The following is a 21,407-nucleotide window of genomic DNA, read 5'->3' as shown; positions in this document are numbered from 1 at the left end:
GGTTTGAGTTTCTTGTGTTTTTGTTTGTTTGTTTTTAAGTAAACGAGATTTTTTAAATAAAGAATAAAATTGATAAGTAGGTCAGAAATTGGGTGCTGCTTTTCACTTCCAAGACTTTAGGCACCAGAGCACTGCACTTGGTTTCATGCCCATCCTGCCCTGGGGTTCTCCAAGCATCGCCCACATGGGTTCCCAGGAGCTTGGGGATGAAGGGGTGGCTGGGGGGACAGCCCAGGGTCCCAGCAGAGAAAGGGTCTGCAGGGTCAGCGGGGGAGAGCAGGGACAAACCGGCACTGTTGAATCTGTGCGTGCTGTGCCTTTCGGGACCGGCTGCATTACAATGACTCCTGCTCTCACCAGTGGGGTGGGCAGGCTGACAGGTTCAGTTACAACATGTGGTTTTGATTTGATTGTAGCTTTGCCATACCCAAGCCACCAAGACTATTGTTTTTTCATGGTGCTGGAGATCGCTCTTTCCCTTTTTTGTATGTTTCTGCTAAAAGCATTCAGCAATTATGAAGTTAGACTGAGGAAACTTGTTGCTTCACCTAATCTTAGTTGTCATAAACTCCTCTAGATTTGTTATAAGGCTCTGCAGTGTGCACATGCAAAGCCAGAGATGTAGTCTGCCTCACTCTAATTTAGCCAAGAATTAATTTAGTGGTGATTATCCCATGTTAATAGCTAAGAGCTACACTGTGACATAAGATAAAACAGTACAGAAATGCCTGGGAGAAAATGAACAAGACCACATACAGTAAAGAGTATTCAGTAAGCTTCACCCAGAGAAAAACCTTCCTTCCTTACAAGCTAACACTGTGGGCCAGTGGGGAAAAGGGAGAACTAGGACAATGACAAAGACAAGGGCGAATGCTGTACAAAGCTTACAAATCTTCTGATCACAAGCTCTGTTGCAGATGAACTTTTTTATAAACAGTTTTATTATGATTATTGCAAGAAGATGAGCAGATAGCTCAAGCTGGGAGAACAACCCAGGAGGTTGGTTCATTTCAAGTATAAGGACAGCAGGAAATGAGCACAAATATTTCCAAGACTGGCTGGAGACGAAGGATACCTGGAAAAGCAGCAGACAGCATGCAGCAGCAGAGGAGCAGGGCTAACCACCAGGCAGAGCCTGAGTGGTGTAGAGCGAAGGTGAAGGAGGAAAATAGTCTCATCTGGGGAGATCCAGGGGGCTTGGCAGCGCTGCAGGAGAAAGCTGATACCTTTGGAGCAGCTGGCCATGATGTGCAGATGTCCCAGGTTGGGGAAAAGGATTGAAAAAGGTGTGATGGGAAGCTGGACCAAGGGCAGAACTCTGTGGGATCATTGGCAAACTATCTGTAGGAAATCTAAGGTGGTCTGTCACTGGTGGGACAACACAGACCTTGACAGCAAGTGTGCTGGAGGCGCAGGTCCAGCAATGGAAGCAGGTGGAGCTTCTTGTGGAGAGAAGGGAAGGGAACAGATGACAGCCCAGTGGCAGTGGCCAAAGCTTCTCAGTTGTCAACCTGATCACAGATTTCTGTGGCTCTCACTTCAATGCCTACCAACTGATTCTACACTACTTCAAGTTAAAAATTGTAATAGCTGCAAAATAAGTACTTTGGTTTTCCCAGCAGAATTTTGAGTAATCCAGTAATGTATTTTCCTCTATTTCCATTGATAATGATTTAAAATATACTTCTCCTACCCTGAAGAACTAACCTGTGGCTTAGTGTAAAAAAAAACTCCATCTCATTCCTTGACATATGTGCAGCCACAGTACATTTTCTCCAGCTGCTCACCACTGCTGTGTCAGCACGTCATTGCAAGAACCACAGGTATGACATGGCAAGCACGGTGTATCTCACTCCTCCAGCCACAAGACACACCACACAGCTCCCGCATCCACTGCTGGAGCACCCAGCATCACACTTAGCTTGTAAAGTTCCATCCTTCTACTTCCATGTATACAAGTGTATAAGAATTGAAGTAACAGTAACAGTAAAATAATAACATAAGAGTCAAAATGTTTGAGAGAGAAATTTTTACACAAACTGAAGCGTTACAACCTGGGCAGCTAGAGAATTTTGTAAACCTACATCTTTCCTTCCAAATGATGTAAATATGCCTTTTGTATTTTGAATTTCAATTAAATCTGCTCTTTGCTTTACAATACAGTGTCTCTCTCGATAGCAGACACACCTGCTGCAGGCTTGCGTCCAGAAACACACACCGCAAAGGCTGGGATGCCCAGTCCCCACTGCCCCTCTGCTGAAGCACAGCCGCAGCTCTCTCCTACCTCCTCTCACTTCTTCCTTAATTTATTTCTAAGCCACTTAACTGACAGACTTACCACCATGAAGTAAGCAGTAAATTTCCTGCTTCCCCACTTAAAAATTACCTTACAGTTGTATATTATAAATATTTGGACCTTCCAAAAGGCCATGGATTTGCAGAGCTGCAAATTTTTTTACAGTGGATAATGAAAATAATCACCAACCGCAGAGCAGGGCTCCATCTGCGCTCTGAGCGGCTCCACGCCGGTGGAGAGCACCCAGGGAGCAGCACTGCTGCTCAGCCCCAGAAGCAGGGACAGGGCAGAAACCCAGTGCGCCCCCGTAGTTACTACGTGTACCTGCCCGTCACTCCGAGTCCACGACAAACACAACATGTGACCCGAAAACCCGAGAGGTCAGTACACATACCGGCCGATGACAGAGCAGGTCTCGGTGTCAGCAGCCACGGCACCGTGCAGGTAGCGCTGAGGACCGCACTTGGGTTGAGTCAGGATGACCACGAGCACAACAACCACCGCCAGCACCCCAAGGGTCAGCAGCACCAGGCAACAGATCTTCCCCGTAGACATGTCTATTCCTACACCGCCGGAGGCAGATGGGAGGGTTTCACTCCTTCTGTGAAGGCGCCTGCTTTGCTCAGGCTGGAAGTAGAGGATTCCGGCAGTTTTGGGCGGGAGGTCTCACTGATTTGGGCTCTGCCCCCTGCAACTGAGAATTACATTATTTTTTAAGACTAAAAGCTGCTAAAAAGGAAATGGTGTACTCTCCCTTTCCTGCTCTCTTAGGTGTGAGAGGCTTTTCACTCTCTTTTAGAAAGTAAACTTCTTCTGGCATATCCACCATGTGCCTTTTCTTTTAAGTCCCTGGTGAAAACATTTAACGCATTCACTGCTGGAGCATTTCAAAGTGAAATCTCTACGCTGCTTATTGGCTTCACACAGCCTCCCTGTCTTCACATTCTTGCCACACAGAGCAAATTACCAAACAAAGGCAGCCTACATGGTGAATCACTGAGAAAATTGCAACATCAATGCTACATTGCAAATTTGGGGTATTTTCTTTCCATAAGACTACTCAGAGAAGTAAAAGCTAAATACAAATTACAAAGCTGGAGCCTTCATATTTACTCTTACTTTACCTTATAGTTTATTATAATCTTGCTTATTGACTTCTTCCATCATTGAATCTTGCCAGTGTCCACAACAGACATCTTCTGTAAAAGAGCATAACAGAATAGCTTGAATAAAACAGCACACCTCTGCACTTCTGCCAAACAGTACAGCCAAAAGCGCTGGGGTCCAGCCTGTCCCAGTCAGCAAGCACAGCACCCAGGAAGCAAACAGTCGCTCAGTTAGACCAGACCCGATGCCGGACAGAGCAGCGGTCGGCGTCGGCAGCATCAAGCGCTACGCAGCACAGCTGGCCCCAGCCAGCTCTTCAAGAGCCTCTTAATTACATAGTTCTCCTTGCACTTAAAAAGTTAAAGATACAGCTCCACATCTGCCTGCTGTCTTTCTAAAGGTGTTATATCTGTGATCCTTTTCCAGCTAGAGTTAGGAAAAGGGGGATTCATCCAGGCATATTTACACTTGTATTTCAGTATGGACTTTGAACTTGCACCCGCTAAACTTTATTTCATAGCTAAGTAATACTATTTCATGTATTATTTCTCAAGAAATTAATCTGATAGAATAGACTGTCTTTTTTGTAGTTGCATCTTCCCGTAAGGTTATCTTGGGGAAGCGAGAATAGTCCAAGAAAAATATATAGTTTTGTCCAAGATAAAACCAGGGTCCCTGAGGAATAATTTCTTGGTCTCCACATTTCTGTCTGACTTGGTGAATATACTTGGCACGTGTAACAAGCCTCCACAGCTCTAATGTGACCCTTCATTTCACCCCATTGCAAAACATTGCTGATCTTCTAAAATTTCCCAATCCCTACATGACCTTCTTGTTTAATTTTTTACAAATTATCCTACAACACTTAAAGAGTCATCATTTGGGGGGAAAGCTGTTCCCTGTAAATTCATAGCAGGGCTGGAAGCCCAAATTTGAAAATTATTTAACATCTGAAGTAGAGGCATTGATAAGGTTGACATGAACACCACAGCTACTCTGTGGAGGGTAAGAAATCATCAAGGGATAGAAACTCTCAGATTTTAAGAGCAGAGCATAACTAATAAGTGAAGGAGTTGGGAAGATATTCCTCTTGTAGGTGTGTTCTTGCAGACATGTTGAGGGGTCTCAGCCATTGGTGTGAGCTCAGGGCGAGAGCACATGTTGCAGTTAGTCTAATCCCATCACACAGTGACCAAAGGGACCTGAGCAGGCTCTAGAGCCACCAGGAGCTTCTCCCTCAGCCTTCCTGTGGACAGTGTGCACCTCTGCTCGCTCTGGCAGCAGTGTAGGGCACTAAGCCAATGTAATTTTACCTCAAGCTCCACAATGTTCTCGACACATCAAGCAACCATCTGTAGTGTCTACTTCTCTGAGAAGGAAGCTGTTTTCAGATGATGACTGGTATCAGTCAGGCATATCTGAGGAAAGAAAGCTGGTTGCTGGTTGAAATCCAGCCCTCATAACCAGCCTCAGGATCCTGGAGGTGAAGAGACAATCCCAAAGACCACCAGCATCTACACATGCTGGACACACGTTTGTTGTTCAGCAGAATAAAGTTGGAGATGCAAATCAAGGCGTCATATGCTGAGAAGACTGAAATCTCTAGGCTGAAGCAGGATTCATGACAGCCTGTGGCCAAACTAAAGAGAACTAGGAAGGCTGCTGCCTTATCTACAGCAGAAGGTTTGTGGCATGAACAGCATTTCAACTATTGTGTTTTCTCCATGTCTCCTTTTCTCCAGTGTTGCCTTCCATCGATGGAAAGAACATCAACGGACAGAAAGCCAGACATTTCTATTCAGCAAAGAAGAGATGACTGAGATATTGACCCTCAATCTATCACTCTTCATCTCATTTTTAAAAAATATAAACTAAAAGAACCCTAAACACACACCAAACTCCTGAGGCATTCTGATGCTAGTGTCCTAAACATCATCCTTTGCCTTTCTCTTTATACTGTTTAAATTACGTTACAACATACTCAAGAAGATGCCTCTTTCTGCTGGTGTTTGCTTGCATAGTATTGTCTACAGTCAGCAAGCTCTTATTGTAATAAATAAGTGCATTTTACTTTCCCAAGTCTACATTAAAACCATTGGACAAGAGTCTAGGAAAGTTTCCAAGAGCGTGCAAGCAAAGCCAAACTGGATGCACTTCACACACCACTTGTTTCCTCCTCCAGTCATGTTTATATACAATCCAGGAATTTCGGCTGTCTCTATATGATAACCAAATTACAAAAATATAGGCAACGTGCTGGGAATTTATTGTTCAAATCTTCTAACAGACACAGCTGTGAGTTCCACAGATGTTGGTGTTCAGGATCCATTTGTCCCAGTACAATTTCTTAGAAACTGAGAAAAGCTAACCTTTGCACATTTATTTCCATTGCACACAAACAAGTTTTCTTTATTAAGGGCCATGGGTTTGCTCCCACAAAAATCAAGCTTGTATAGTTTTCAGACATCTTGAAAAACAGACACTCAAAAATCAGAAATTCTAGTACTGAAGAACTTCTCATTCATGTTTCCATTTCCTCTGTTATTTTGGAGAATTCATAATGAAAGTTAAGTCCATAAACTCCTCTCAATCAGGAAAACCAAACTGGCTTATCTTGTTATTGAAATCCGAAAAGGGAAACATGCTCCAAAATTACTCATGGACTTAATGTTCCACTGATATTAACATTCAAGTACCTTCTGAAACAAGGCTTTTTGTCTTTCCTATTAATCTCAAGAAAACACACTTCTGGCTACAGCTGTAATGGTTAAACAGATTCCTGCTACAAGCCCTGAAAGGGTTAGAGGGTGATCACAAGCCGCCCGTGTGTCAGGACTGCAGCAGCAGGGCAGCGATGGTGACTGGGAGGGGCAAACCTACATCTTGCAGAGGACATGTACCAACAGTCCAATGCTACTCCAGCACTGTTTTCCTCAGCTTTCCTTGCAGCTTTCCACTGTGAGGGATCTCTCTTTGTGTGCTGCAAGCATGAACAAAGGGAAAGCACTTGAACAGGACAGTCACAGGACAAGCACCATTTCTCACACCACTGAAATAAAAAAAGGACCCAGCAGAATCTCAGGGACTCCCCTAACTTTGTTGAATTTTCCTAGGTTAAAGGCAGAGCTCCTGCCTCCTTTCCTGCTTGTTACAAAGCAATGCCTGAAATAAATGATCTGTCAAACCCAAACCTGAACATCATCTATTCTGCAGTTCAAACAACATATTGAAAGTCAATTATTTGCATGGTTCTACATAGAAGGATACATGGCACAGACCACTGCTCAAGGGAAACTTTTCTCCATTAACTTTATTAGATGAGTATATCCACGCGCAGTTTACTGCAGAGCATCAGCATTCTATTCTTTCTATAACAGTGCAGCTATGGTTAAGATTAGATTAACAGTGAAACCTTCTGATTCCGTTTTTAACTCTTGAGTGCTCTTCTGGAGCAAATCCAGCAGCTTTCTTGAAGACTAAACCTCATTAGTACAATTACTATAGCAGCTGAAAGTATTGACACTAGAAAACAAGAGAGCTTTGTGTGCATCCAAAGAAACCATGAGTAAACTCTCTCTGAACTCTGTATTGACCAAATTAGGCCAAAGTCTTATGGTAGTGACTCCAAGGGATATCTGTGGAGGGGTTTAACTCACATGAAAGTACTAAACTCACTGAAAGTACTAAATATAACATATAGTTAAACGCACATGTATCTATATGTAACAACCTACACAACTGCCATCATATGCTGACAGGATGAGCAGCAGAGCATCATCCACAGGCACCACGATGAACTTGAACAGAAACCTCATGAAGTTTGGCAAAGAGCAGGGCAATGCTCTGCACCTGGGCAGAATTAGATCATGCTCTCTTGTGAAGGGCCTGGGCTTGCAGCAGGAGCCAGACTGACCCTGCTCTGCAATGTGCTCATGCAGCAAACCTGGCCGGCAGATACTGGACTCCTTCAGGAGTGTGTTAGCAGATCAAGGGAAGCTCTTATTCTTTTTCAGGCAGCACCTGGAATACTGTAATCTACTGTGGGAGCTGAGCCCTGGGAGCTCAAGGACGAGTTGAACAAAAAAGAGCCCATTAAAAGTCAAATTCCTGGTGAGAGAACATGCAACAAACACAAAGGGGAAATACAGAGGGACCTCCCTGCCTGGGCACTGGTGAATCCTTGGTAGCTTTGAGCTGTCCTCTTTCACCTCTTTGGAAACTCCTCTGGTTTCAATACACCCATGCCAGGGAAGGTTGAAAGACCTGGGCTTGGAGCTGGGCTGAGCTGCTCTTTTTGGTGGAGAGGGTTACATGTAAATGACTGTTCAAAAGCTGGCAAAACCCACAAGCTTGCCTCTCCCAGGCCCGCTACCTGCTTCTCCTGCCCCTGTCACCCTGGTTCCTAGCTCCACCTCCACAAAGCAGGGACACTCCCCAACCAAACATCCCCCCATTTCCCACCCCCTGCCATCCCCACACATTCCTGGTCCCTGTGCTCCTGCTTCACCCAGCTGATACATGCTAACAGCACACAGGGGACAGAGGACAAATGCTCCACAGCCTGCACATACTGAGCCCCAAGCAACTGTGATGCTACGTCTGCATTAGGCTGTTTGTGTAGATGGTACACCCCCTTTTTTTTTTTAAAGTTCTTGATGTTGGTTAAGTGTATATAGAAACAATAGGGACTTTTGTGCTAAGAGACCATCTGAAAACAACCTCATCCCCTCAGAAAGAGAAGCAAGGAGGGGAAATATTTCTTAAAAATCCCCTAAATTAAAACTGAAAAGAAAATGAGACCAGGCTTTTCTGGGATTCCCAGGTAAATGACACACAGCTCGCTGCACACAGCGAGCCTGTCCAAAGTGCTTAATCACAGTGAAATCTTTGAGTCAGGAATAAAGACCAGGACTAGCATCTGGATTTCATCTCCTCTCCCAAATAAGCAGGAATGCTCAGTCAGACATCAAACAGAGCCAAACAGATCCCACTTTGCTCTGGAGACTGCAGGCCCCTTCTCTGCCTACCCCTGCAGCTCTTGCTGAGAAACAAGAGCATACAGCCAGCATCCCCACTGGAGCTCTGCCATTTCCTACCACCTCATTGGAATCCAGCGACATTCACCATCATCAGAGCTGATGCTGAAAGCAGGAGAGAGGGACAAGATGTGCAACTGGTGTAGAAAGGGAGCAGAACACGTCCCTGGGAAGCCATAAGCTGCTGAAGACACTTGGACTTGCCATAGAGTGCCTGCTCACGAGTCCCAGCCTAAGCACTCGGCACCGCTGCTCTCCCTGCTGCACTTCCAGCTCTTTGGGAATGAGAAGTCCTGGAAATACAAGCCAGATGTGTGAGCACTGCCAGTCAATAGGATCTCATGAGAACCAGCACATAATTAAACACAGTGCAAGCCGAGTTTCTCTGCAAGGGAAGAGGGGTAAAGGGGGTTCTTAACTGCCCTTACAATCCTCATGTACTTCACAAGCAAAGGAATGGAGAGGCTGACAGAAGGAGAAAAACCACAGAATCACAGAATGTCAGGGATTGGAAGGGACCTCGAAAGATCATCCAGGCCAACCCCCTCGCCAGAGCAGGAACGCCCAGATGAGGTTACACAGGAAAGTGTCCAGGTGGGTTTGAATGTCTCCAGAGAAGGAGACTCCACAACCTCCCTGGGCAGCCTGGGCCAGTGTCTGTCACCCTCACTGAAAAGTTTCTTCTCAAATTTAAGTGGAACCTCTTGTGTTCCAGTTTGTACCCATTACCCCTTGTCCTATCATTGGTTGTCACCAAGAAGAGCCTGGCTCCATCCTCGTGACACTCACCCTTTACATATTTGTAAACATTAATAGGGTTGCCCCTCAGTCTCCTCTTCTCCAAACTAAAGAGCCCCAGCTCCCTCAGCCTTTCCTCACACGGGAGATGCTCCACTCCCTTCAGCATCTTTGTTGCCCTGCGCTGGACTCTCTCCAGCAGCTCCCTGTCCTGCTGGAACTGAGGGGCCACAACTGGACACAATATTCCAGATGTGATCTCACTGGGGCAGAGTAGAGGGGCAGGAGAACCTCTCTGACCTACTGACCACCCCCCTTCTAATCCACCCCAGGATGCCATTGGCCTTCCTGGCCACAAGGGCCCAGTGCTGGCTCATGGTCACCAGCTCCACAAACAGCCCTTGCCATGCCCTGGTGCAAAAAAAAGAGGGTTATTGCTGACTGTGCGACTACCGATGTGGCTCCTAGTTCTGTCTCGGTTTCAGGGGTAACAGCATTGCTTCATAATGACTGCCCTTCCTTCTGAATGGCCCCAGGAGCTTGTGTGAAACAAGCCTTGTTTCAGAATATAAAAGTGTTTGTTTTTTTCACCACCAAGCAGAGGAGCAGCATGTACAAGGGAAGAAATTCAGTCTTTTAGAGTTTGTTTTCTGTCTTTTTCTTTTTCCCTGTTCATCTTCCACTGCTGTTTTACTTTGGAAATTCCCCAGTGTTCAAATCCTTTCAAGAAACGGCGCTTCCAGGCTCTTGCACAATTCCCTTTGGAACTGTTGCATTATTTATCCTTAACCACTTTCCCACACAGTGATCACTGTAAATGGCTCCTTTCTTTCTTCAAAATTTTACACCCTTTCCTCTGGGGACACGCTGATATTACAAGTCCCAGAATTTACTCAGCTGGAACGTGGGGCAGAAATTGCAAAAATTCAACTGTTACTCATTCATGAGAAAGAGCAATGGGAATGCAAAAAAATCCCGCTTTCCTGCATTTAGAATTGGAATATTAATATTTATTGATATTAAATATGTAGTGTAAGAATATCTGAGCTGAGCTGGATGAATGCTACTTATTTTTATTTCAATAGAGAATAAGCTGTTTTCAGAATTTCATGCATATCCTTCCCCCTTTTCTACATGGTGTATTTAATGTTAAGTCCTTTCTTTGCAAGATAGCGGGTTAGGTTATTTTCAGCTTATCATATTGGGAAATTCAAGTAAGTTATTGTCAGCAATAAATTCTAGATAGTTACAATTTTCATAAGCATGTATTTTTTTTCCCCCCTCCTTTTTCAATATCCAAAATCTGGACTGGCTACTCAGGCCAGCACTTAGCCTGGTCAGTGCTGTAGGGGATGCTGTGCATAGCACTACAGGATTACCAAGACAGTGTTGGAACTGAGGTGATATATATGTGTTGAGCATTCTTTCAGAGACAGCAGAAACATATACACCTGCTAACTACAAGAACTGCAAATGGAAAAAGCAGAGAAATGGAAAACAGGAATATTTAAAGCAATAAAATGATACTGCTCGGTGTCTGCCACCTCCTGCAAATCTTGAGAGCTCTTGGGAAGTGCAACAGCAAACTTTGAAAAACAGCATCCTGAGCAAGGCTCCTGCTGGGTGAAGAAATCAAAGTTCCCAGCAATTACATAGTCCCTTTCCAAATTATGTGGCAGTACCAGCACAGTACATTTAATCTCATCTCTTGACTTTAATTTACTTCTGCTTCATCCACCACAAGCCTTCTCTGCATTCAAACCCTAAGCTTCCACAGAGCCGTCCACTGAGGTCATTGAAAGAAAGGTAGTGGCATGAGAAGAAGAGTTGACTCAAGAAAATATTGAGATGTTTGTTTGTTTTGGTTTCTTGTTTGTTTGTTTTTGGGGTTTTTTTGTGTGTGTGGTTTTTTTTTAATAAAAAGCAGAGGTACTGGCCTCCATATCAAAGGGCAGATGGAAGCAGCAGCATTTAACAAAAAGAAACAGACCAGTTTCTACAGGGCGCACCAGGGTCACTGTAGAAAGGACATAAAATAAATAATGCTCACAGAAACATCTGGGGTTTGTCTGCTACAGATTAAAGGACTTCCAGCAGCGACTGGCCAGGGTGTACTATTTTAATGAAAATTAAATTAATGTGAAAGCTTTTGGAGCACAGAAGAGGATCCTCAGACTTTCATGCTAGCAGCCAGAATGGCGCTGAAACACAAAGGAAATGGACTTGATCCTTCAGCCTCCCACATCCTCCTCTCCAGAAATCAAGAAGCCAGACCCCAACTCCAGGTGCTACAGCCACGGCACTAATTGCATCTTGGCTTCCTTTCTGTTCCTGTTCTCCTTCCCTGTCTGCACCAGCAGCTTTCGCAATACTTCCACTTTTAGCACTTAGTTCAGGCAGTGTTTTGGATGCTGTACACCACTAGTGACCAACCTTTCTGTCACTGCAGGCCCCAGGATGAATTCCTGAGGAGTGAGATCCACAACTCTCCCGTCAGGTGACTGCAGGTGTTCCCACCACCGAGACAGCACCCACCCTCCTCTGTGCCGCTTTCTCTCCTGACATCCACATCATGTACACACATCCTTCCCAGCTGGCAATCCCTGGTCAGCCTCTTGAGAGCTGCACAGCCATAAAGCATTCAGTTCCCAAACCACAAGGAATCCACAATGGGTTACAGATATCCTCTCGGTTGCCCAAAAGCATGGGCAGTGTCTTATTATTAAAAGTCCAACCACTCCCTGGTAACTCCCCCGTGCCATGGCAGAGCCTGGCCATGCCTCTCCCACAGAGACATTTCTTTTCTTTCAGCAGCTCTGCCCAGCATCTGTCACCTCCTGGATGAGCAACCTTTGTCCTTCAAACCCAGGTAACCATCACCAAGGGGTACCCCAAGTCCAAAAGAAACGCTTCTTCTGGACTCGACCTTCAGCACGCCCTTTGCTCCTACCAAAAGGCAATCAGCACTTTCCTTCCTTTGCCTCTTTCCACTCCCCACAACCTGGGGTGACTGAGAAGAGACAAGTGATGCTCGCTTCTGGATGTCAGCCTCTGTTTTCATGTCAAGTGCTTAAAAGGTGCCACTTATCTGTCCTGGAACCAAGTTGGACTTTCCCTCTTCTGCTTCCTCCTCAAGAGGAGCTGAGCTGAGACTCGCTGCAGAGTCAAGGGCCGATCTGTGCTGCACTCCAGAAGTCTGCCAAGCCCAGACTCCCTCCAGACTGTACACGTTTTATATTTCCTTGCCTGACACTGAAATTCAGTCAGCCTGAACAGGGTTGGACACACACACAAACACATACATCACACACACATCAGTGGCCAAGATTGCTCAAAACAACGTTTTAGTGGCTTGTTTATTCAAGGCCAAACAAACAGCCATTTTGAAAATATAAACTCAGTAAAAGCAAAAGTGCTTATATTCGGGAAACTTCTCTGTTGTGCAGACACTGCTTAGAAAGAGAAAAACATTTAAAAAAACTCCCCTGAAATAGCTCAACATTCCGATGTAAAGACATTTAGTGCAGCCCTGTCCTGGTTTCATGGTCATATATACTGTTTCATTTGAAGAATATTTGTCTCATTTGCTTCCATTCAGTTTCCACCGTTTCTATACAATAGGCTTAGATATTGACTATATTTACATAAGAACATAAAAAGAGTTAGGTGGCTCAAAGATACCTCAGTGTCCTGCTTCTCACAGCAGCCAGTAGCAGATGCCCAGGGAAGACTAAAGCAAGAAGTGTATAACAATAAATGTGCAGCAATTTTTCCCATAAATGCTCTTCCAGCCTCCAGATACTTGAAACTCAGAAACTTCCTGAGCCGCAAGCATGGTCTTTGTATCTGGTTGCCTTTGATAATTTAGTTTCATTAATTTCTCTAATTTCATCCAGCTTCTGATTTACTGGATGCTAATGGTTTTCAGAGCAAAACACTGGATACACACAAACTTATAGTTTCTTTGAAAATTAAGGAAATTGCCTGGTTTTTATCTGCTTTTTAATGTTACAATTCCAAAACCATAGTACCACAATAAAGCAGGTTACGTATTACACAACAGTGAACTATCCTTAACAATTAACTACTGCATTAATATCTGCAAAACTTGATTTTAAATGGCTCCTTTTTCAAGCCTCAAAGGCAATCCTGTAATTCCTCTAGGTCCTATTAGAAGACCTGGAGATGTGGAAAGAGTGGGGCTGACCCAGTTAAAAGACCAAATGACTTTGACTCCATCAACATCAAGCCCTGCTTGAACGCGAGCTGAGACTGGGTTCATTCTGGGCTCTGTGACAACATTTGTACTGGAACATTAACTGGGCACATGGAGGTCAGCTGGTACAGAGCAGTTGTGTCCAGGCTAGTAAACTGGTTAGTCCTAAAATGGGATGGCTGCAGCAATCTGCCTTTGGAGAACAGTTCCTTGACTTCCCCAATTGCCAACCCACGCCCAGGAGCTGTTTGATGAAATTCTTGGCTGGAATAGCCAAACTCACTATTAGGAATGTGCTGGTGAGTTGGCCAGCACCCACGGTCACGTTCCAGTGCCTGTGGACGCTCTGGGTATGGCTGAACTTACAGGGAAGCAGTCCATATCTTCACTGCGCTGCACCCCTTCAGGGTCTTCACCCTGAGCCCCCCAGGCTGCTGTCACTCCAGCAGCAGAATAACAGTGGTGAAGCTCCACTTCAGAAGAAACAAACTTGCCAAAGTAGCAGTATTTGACCTGAAAGAAACAGTCTCTTCACCTGTCACCTACCGCTTCACCTCCTGTGAGCCCAGAGAAATAAGGTCACAGGGAAAGAGCCAGTTTCAAAGTAGGCAGCACTAATATTCTACTGAAACCCAGTGCTAATCATCTCACCTTTAACACCCTCCTGTCTGCAGCATCTTGATCCCTGAAGTCCCACGGAGGAGCCCATGCAAGGACCTGGAATGTTGGTCTAAATAAATGATCAGAGAGAAAGAAACCTGCTGAGACTGAAAGAGCTGCTTGTCCTATGAAGGACCCGTTAGGCAACTGAGCCAACTTTTAGGGGCTTTTCTGAAAAACAAGTTGAAGTACAGTCACAGCACGGCAGGAGTCCTGGAATATGAACTAAAAAGGGATTTATAATAAAGAAAGAAAATGGGAGATTTGACTAACTGCTTACTCTTATCCAAAAACACAGGCCTTATCTGTTCAACCATAACACTGCACCTACAGCCAATTTTTAGCTCATGACTCATGATGTGTTGGCCAGTTAAATGGGATCTCCTGATAAATGCAAATATGCCGTAACAGAAGAGTTCAACATAAACACAGAACCACCCCAAATCACAGCTTACAACTGATAAACTTCATTTCCCATGACCCACTAGAAACCCAAAAGCAAATTCCTATCCCAGTTATATTTATGTTGACACTTGAAGTCAATTGAGATTAAAGGTGTTAACTGCTGAACTGACAATCACAACAGAAGCAGTGATAACATATCCGTCTCACTGAAAACACAGGATGGACTGGAAATAATTTCCAACAGAGAATGTAACAGAGAGGAATATTTAGGTCAGACTGTAGTCAAGAGCTACTACCCATAATAGCCATCTTTCACATGAAATTAAAGACAAAACTTGCTTTAGAGTCCAAGCAGATCCTTTGGTGGTTCTTCAGTGATTCAGTAAAGTGAGGATTAACAGTGACTACTTGCTGCAGAGCACAGGTGCCTACAGTTTTAAAACTACTCTCACAGTAGTATCCTCAATAAGAAGGCCAAAAGTTAGAACTAGTCCTCAGTCTCCTCCTTGCTCCAATCAGGTCCCTATGCATTTGCCACAGTGCAGCATGAATTCTCATCCTGCAAATATTCTTGCAAGAAAACAGAAGTTTTGTTCTTCTTGGGGTTCTAATTGGGCATCTCTCATCAGCCATAAAGTGTCAGTAATAATAAAGTTACGTAAAAGAAACTGAAGTATGTAAAAGATAACTAGTGAAGCTGTGATTTCCTTCAGGACTGACTTTGCTCTAGGCAGAATGCAGACAAAGCAAAGAGATTCTTGGAAAGGGGCTGGCTTTTCAAGATGCTGCCAGGAGCCCCTACCAAGGAGAAATGCACATGACCACAGCTCTCCACGTGCTGAAGAGCTGCAATCCAGCGGCTCTGCACTCTCTATCAATACACAGCAACACTCATGCTATACGACGTCAAACTGAGTCACCTCCTCTATGTCTCTTGGTGTTTAATCACTTCCTTTTACTAGAAGTAACAGGAATGTCAAATCCAAATACTATGACAGCAGAGAACAATGTAAAATGGCCAGCAATAGGTGACTAATTGCAAAACTACGGTTTGACAATGGTTATGAAGCAATGTGAGTGCCTGGTTAAACTATCAAGAACAGGAAGTAAAAGAAACATGAGCTGGAGTCTCTCAGCATGCTAGATATATGAGACATGGATACTGAAGGTTGAAAAGCAGAACACATTTCTGGGAAACAGAGGAGAGTTTAGGAAAAAAAGAAAAAAACTACAGGCTTAAAACCAAAGTTCATTAGTGAAACTTGGAACCCTGCCCTGGACCTCTACGATTCTAAACTCAAATTGATAGCAAGGGCCTTTATAAGAATGCAATGAACTTAATCTCTGTTTACATGTGAGAGTAGCTCTGTCCCAAGAAAAATGAGTGGGTTTTGAGGTTGTGTTGTGTTAACCCTGGTTGTGCTATGGGAGAACAGTCATGGCATGTTCTTTTCCTCTCTAGCAGTGACAGCCCTGGTCCTTCGGGCTGGGGCAGTGCCCCCAGGGCACTGAGGGCTACTATGCAGGCATGGTATTACCTCTGGCTCTGGTTACGCTTCCAGTGCCCTGCGGTGCCTGGCTTGGTGCTGGCACATGCCCCACCCATGCTGAGCATAGGAATTACAACTTGGAAGGAGTCAGAAGGGTGTAAAGCTCTGGTTGAGAAGGACCCCAATGTCCCAGCCTAAAAGCCACTCAGGCCTTGCCCTCACCTACCCCTAGGCTGGCACTTACCCACGGCGCACTCCAGTCCCCAGGCAAAGGATCACTTCGGGGAGAGTAGAAGCCATCACTTTACTTTAGTATCCCCTTTGAACTCCACTCTTACTATATTGGCTTGAATTTCCCATTCTCAGAGCCCTAATCTTGACTAAACCTAGACCAGGCTCTAAGCCAGGATGTCAGCCACATCCCCAGGTCACACGACATTGAGGGAAGCCTAACAACAGCCTTCCAACCATTTTGGAAACTCCTTTTGAGCATCTCTCACTGTACATCTAGGATTTTTCTTTCTTAGATTCTCAGCCCTAACTCTGTGCCTGCACCAAGTCTTATGCAATGGGAAACATCATGAAACTTGGCAAAGTTTAGGTGGGATCAACCCAGTAGTCTCCAGTGGCAGAGCTACTGCTGTTCTCTAGTAATGCTTTGATGAGTAACTCCATCCTGTCAGGTGGGCTGTATTATGAGAAACATCTCTGCATGATCCATCAGTGCCTCAGTGCATTCAGAAACTAATATTCAGTTTAGGTAATAGACTGGGAGATGAGGACACCTACAGGAGAGGGCTAAGGGATCTTCCCCAGACTGTGTCTGAAGAATTGCTTCAATTATGTTTTTGATGTTATACCATCCTGTCCCTGCGCTGCACAGAGCAGCTGGTAGGTCTGCAGAACATGGCTGATACTGCTCTAGGTCCAGCCATAGCTTTTCTGGCATTGATGGTGTTGATTTTTTTAACTCCTGCAGCTGACTGTTGGTTGTTCTATTTACGCCTTTCTGTGTACAAAGGATTGCACAAAGCAAGTTATCTTAGACACCACATCCACAGGAGCTAACAATTTCCTTCATCTCCTAACATTCTTCTAGACAATTCTAACCCCCAAACCTGTCTAAGTACCTGGACCGAATTGGGCCACCAGAATTCCTCATCTGTGTGTCTCTACTTGCCTCTTAAATCAACCTCTTTCTCTTACCTCTGTCTCTCATGCACAAGAGCACTACGCAAAGTCTCTCCTAGACAAGCACAATAAATGCTGCCCTCTGTTCTTCAAAAATATATGAAGCTACAGCAGTGCCTGGTGCTCAGGTGATGGTCTCAGGTAGCAGAATGCAGCACCCCAGTAGCAGAATCCCAGTTTGTCCCAATGTACACAGGATGGTCCCATAAACCTTGCTACCCTTCTGAGCAAAGCAGAAGCTGAGAGAGATAGAAGTGACTTATCCACTGAAAGATACTAGTGATTTACTTATGGCTACTGAGCTGGTCAGCAGGAGAAATAAGAATAAAACCAAGAGGGAATCTTCCTCATTCCACCTGTAAGACAACACTTACACAGCTCCCTTTCCACAGTCAAAAAGCTAACACAACTAAGAGGTCAAACATTAAAATGCAGGGTGCATATCCAAACGGCACTGCATTCCTCTCTGTAGAGGTCTTAGAAAGACAAACCACAGTTTCACAGCCAGCCAGGCAACAAAATTCAAATACACTTTTAAAGTCAGACAGCCAAATAAAAAATTGCCTTTACACAGAATTTTTTTTTTCTGTATCTGTGAACTTTTTACTCTTCCTTAGTGATTCCAAAAAGAAAACAAATCAAAGGTATAATGTATCAAGCATACCCTTTTACCTAAGAAAATGAGAAAGTTCATAAATAGCACTGATTTCGGGGTAATTTATTGACTGACCTTACTTTAGATTCCTCCAAGCATACTGCGTGGCTTGCTGTTTAAATCAGCTGCAGAATAATGTATGTAAATAAGATTCAGAGGTTGATGGAAATTGTCTATTTAGAAAAACAGAAGTCCAGAGAAACTCTTTTGAAGGTGTTTATGCTATACAGTCACCTGAATGCCAGGGCAATCTTCCAGTGTTCAATGGTTCTCCTCACTACACTCCTATGAAGTAGGAAACCCGTCATTACAGAAAGGGGAAATTGAGTCTCTATAAAGCTACATGAATAGTGGCAATCCAGCAAAGCATTTAAACACATGCTTACTGCCTTCTGTGAGACTCCTTACATACTTAATTTAAGCACATGCTTCAACGCTCTGATTTCCTTGTTCATGGAAAGCTGACATGCCCTTGGAGATGTTCGGATAAAGTGCAAAGCATAAGGCAGTCAGAGGAAGCAGATCTGGTTCAGCTGCTTTTCCATGCAAACTAGAGAGCACAAATCTTGGCAGGGTGAAACTGAGCTGACTATCCTGTCTACAATCCTCTCATAGCTTTGGGGAACAGCACTGCAATAACTTCAAGCTAACATCACCTTAGACACCCATGGTTGCCTGTGTTTTTTTTCCTCTATTGTGGCTTATTCAGCAATTCCTAAACTTCTGAATATGAAGGATATAAGAACAGGACATGAAGACACAAGGTATGTGCCCACACAGCCAGAACTCTGTCCTCCTTGAAAGACAGCCCAGTTCATATCAAGAGCTCCCCAGAACAGGAGCTGTTGATAGCTAACAGCCATATAATTATATTGCACAGCAGAAATAACTCTGCACACAGCAACCCATCTGAATCCCGCCATCTTTATGCAATAAACTATATTTTATTTTAACTAACGATAATCCGACAAATCACATTCATTTCCCACTAAAGTGGGAATAAAAATCTATGTTTCCCCTCAGGCAAACATTTTACTTATTCTCCAAACCTGAATGATTTAAAAGTTATCTTTTGTGGTATTCACTATTCAGTAATTCATGCAAGATTATAAAGTTTTAGTATTTTGGAGAACAGAACAATGTCATATACCACTTTTATGATATTGCTGTGAGCCCTTAGATACCACTGTGCACTTGATATGAACCCACTGACCTCCCTACATTTAGCACAGGTTGATATTCAATGAAGAACTGCAGGGTTTATTTTAAATGCGGTCTTGTGGTATAAAGTAAACTTCAGCCTGGGAAATCTGGCAACTGCGGACTTCACGTGCATAAGGTAAATTGTTGGTTGGTAATCTATCGGCTCCCGCTAGCCCTGTGTCATTGCAGACATAAATCTGGTGTGCCTGGCAGGCAGTTTGCTTTAGGTTGGTTCTAACACCAACGGGAGCAAAGCAATGGGGTCCCATTTCACAGTTATGTTCAGTACTTCTGGAAATACACCCAGAAATTTTGGTTCAGGATAAGAACAGCCTGTTCCAAGACAGTTTCTCTCATCTCAACATTTCAAATGTTCTTGAATACTTGTCTCTGCATCCAAAGCAGAAACTCTTAATTCCATCTGACTGTTACGCAAGTACCATATGACTGTGAAGTTTTATAGTGACAATTCTGCTTACGGACTTGGGCACTTGAAACAAACAAACAAAAAATATTAAAGAAGCAAAAAATGGATAATGGGGAATCTGACGGATTCAAAATAGTGTTATATAACCACCATTAGAAAAGCAGCTTCAAAGCACATTTTCTCTTGTACTGCAAGGAAACACATCCATCTTCCATACGCAGGGAACAAGAAAGTGTCAGCTTCTGAAAAGAAATTAAAGATCATACCAAATCAAACTATCTTTAAAAATGTATTCGACTGAATAGAAATGTCCAGGCCATTTCTGTAAACGCCTTCATGCAAATCTGTGGTCTCCCCCACAGATAGTCAGGTTAAATGAAGAAAACAGAATGGAGAATAAACTTGTGCAAAACTTTGAAAGGTGAATCAACACCAGAAGTAGTTCTGAAATGCGGTGCTGAACTTCCTAGAGGAGCAGCTGGGGCAAGACAGAGTCAAATCAAGAGCATCCATCTCACAAACTCAAAGGGATTCAGAGTCCAAGTTCAAAGACTATATTCAAACTTATGTGAAGCAATTATCTATGACAGATATTCATTCTTAGGTCGAATACACACATACTCCCAATATTTCACTGGAAGTCTTGTAGTAACTGAATCTATATTCTCCTAGTAGAAAGATGTCTCGGAATGCACAGAGTCTGCTCATAGTCCTTTCCACGTACCCTTTCAGCTGACTGGCAGTAATGCCAATTTCCATTACTTTATTGCAAGATGTGTGATATAGAATATTTCTCTTAGGGTTGTTGCACATAATTTTTAAAAAATCTAGAATCAACACCTTCTTAAAAAGGCCTCCTAAATGCTCACCTGCCTTGCAGTACTCCCATCTGGTAGTACCAAATCAAGAGTCAAAATAAAGCATCTCTCTTCAGCTATCAGGGAGCCTAGTCCCAAATCCCAGTGGTGTAGATCATTGTAAGCAAAGAAATTCCAGGAGCCATTTCAAGGCTCTGCTTTCTAAAGCTGCTCAATAACAGTTTTTTACTTAAGGAAACTTCTGTCACAGAATATGTAGCTTCCTTAGTCCTTATCTTAAAAGGTCCACAGGCAAATAGTTTTGAAGACAATGACCTCCCAGTATTGAGGACAACCCAGCTTCTTCCACAGGCTTCTGCAAACCCAGAGCCCTGTCCAGTATTTTCAAAAGATTCGTCTCAAGAAATAATTTCTCTCTACCTCAGGGGATCTTAATTTGCTCTTTTTAATATGATTTTCTGAGGTCCTGTAACTGATCCTCCTCCACGAGCTCTAAGCAGTTTCCCATTCATGCACACTTCATCTTGCTTTTCAGGCTGAAGCACACAATATCCAAGGCTTTTGGCCGTCACCTCCTGGTCACTCACCCCAGCAATTTACATTGATTCCTCTCATCTTGGCTGCCAGGAGCTAAAAACGGCATGTTCTAAGAGCAAATGCTTCACATGGGTGACTGCAGAATCAGAAAGGATAAAGATGAAAGCCAGTTGGCAGACAGCCATTAGTGGGAGAGACATTCTGCTTCCCAAATACCACTTTCAGAAGGAAAGAGATTATTAAAGGTATCATTAAATAGATTCACTGCTCTTTAAGAACAGCAGTATCTAGTTTTAACCGGAAGGATAAATATAACATGAACTACTGTATCAGCCACAAAAGCGAACAGCTACAGCTTATTCCATTTATATTATGGGACTGCCTCCCTTCCTAAGGCTATTATTTATCCTTTATTATATTTCATTTTATTAAGCAGCTTAGAGTTGCATTCACTTTTCTGTGGATTTTTTTGATTACTAGGGTTATAAAAGGACACGGATGCTAAATTAATCCAAGGACATCTTGCCATGGTGATAGTTATGTAGGATCCTTGGGAACAACTCACCTACAACAAATCCTGTAGACAGAGAAGCAGCCTTTCAGGCACACCAAAAGAGCAATCATGTTT

At 43.7% G+C, this 21,407-nt stretch overlaps 1 protein-coding gene across 6 annotated transcripts in view; it reads right to left on the bottom strand.

Moving 5' to 3' along the window:
• The window catches only part of GGT5 (gamma-glutamyltransferase 5), a 43,445-nt gene that overhangs the window by 16,664 nt on the left and 5,374 nt on the right, over positions 1 to 21,407 (bottom strand). For 2 of the 6 annotated variants that reach the window (XM_082066117.1, XM_082066116.1), the window contains exons 3-4: positions 3,421 to 3,495; positions 2,691 to 2,990 (exon numbers count right to left, since the gene is read on the bottom strand). In XM_082066117.1, the coding sequence (XP_081922243.1) occupies positions 2,691 to 2,851 (161 nt within the window). In that variant the 5' untranslated portion in view covers positions 2,852 to 2,990; positions 3,421 to 3,495. Of the gene's footprint in view, positions 1 to 2,690; positions 2,991 to 3,420; positions 3,496 to 3,644; positions 3,780 to 14,044; positions 14,119 to 21,407 lie in introns of those variants that run through there. The other 4 variants (XM_082066120.1, XM_082066121.1, XM_082066118.1 and 1 more) reach the window with 3 other exon arrangements.

Source organism: Streptopelia decaocto, assembly GCF_964273445.1.
Source record: "Streptopelia decaocto genome assembly, chromosome: 15".
Classification (NCBI taxonomy): Eukaryota; Metazoa; Chordata; class Aves; order Columbiformes; family Columbidae; genus Streptopelia; species Streptopelia decaocto.
The sequence above is the reverse complement of the archived record's forward strand: the minus strand, read 5'-3'. Positions and strand labels throughout refer to the sequence as shown.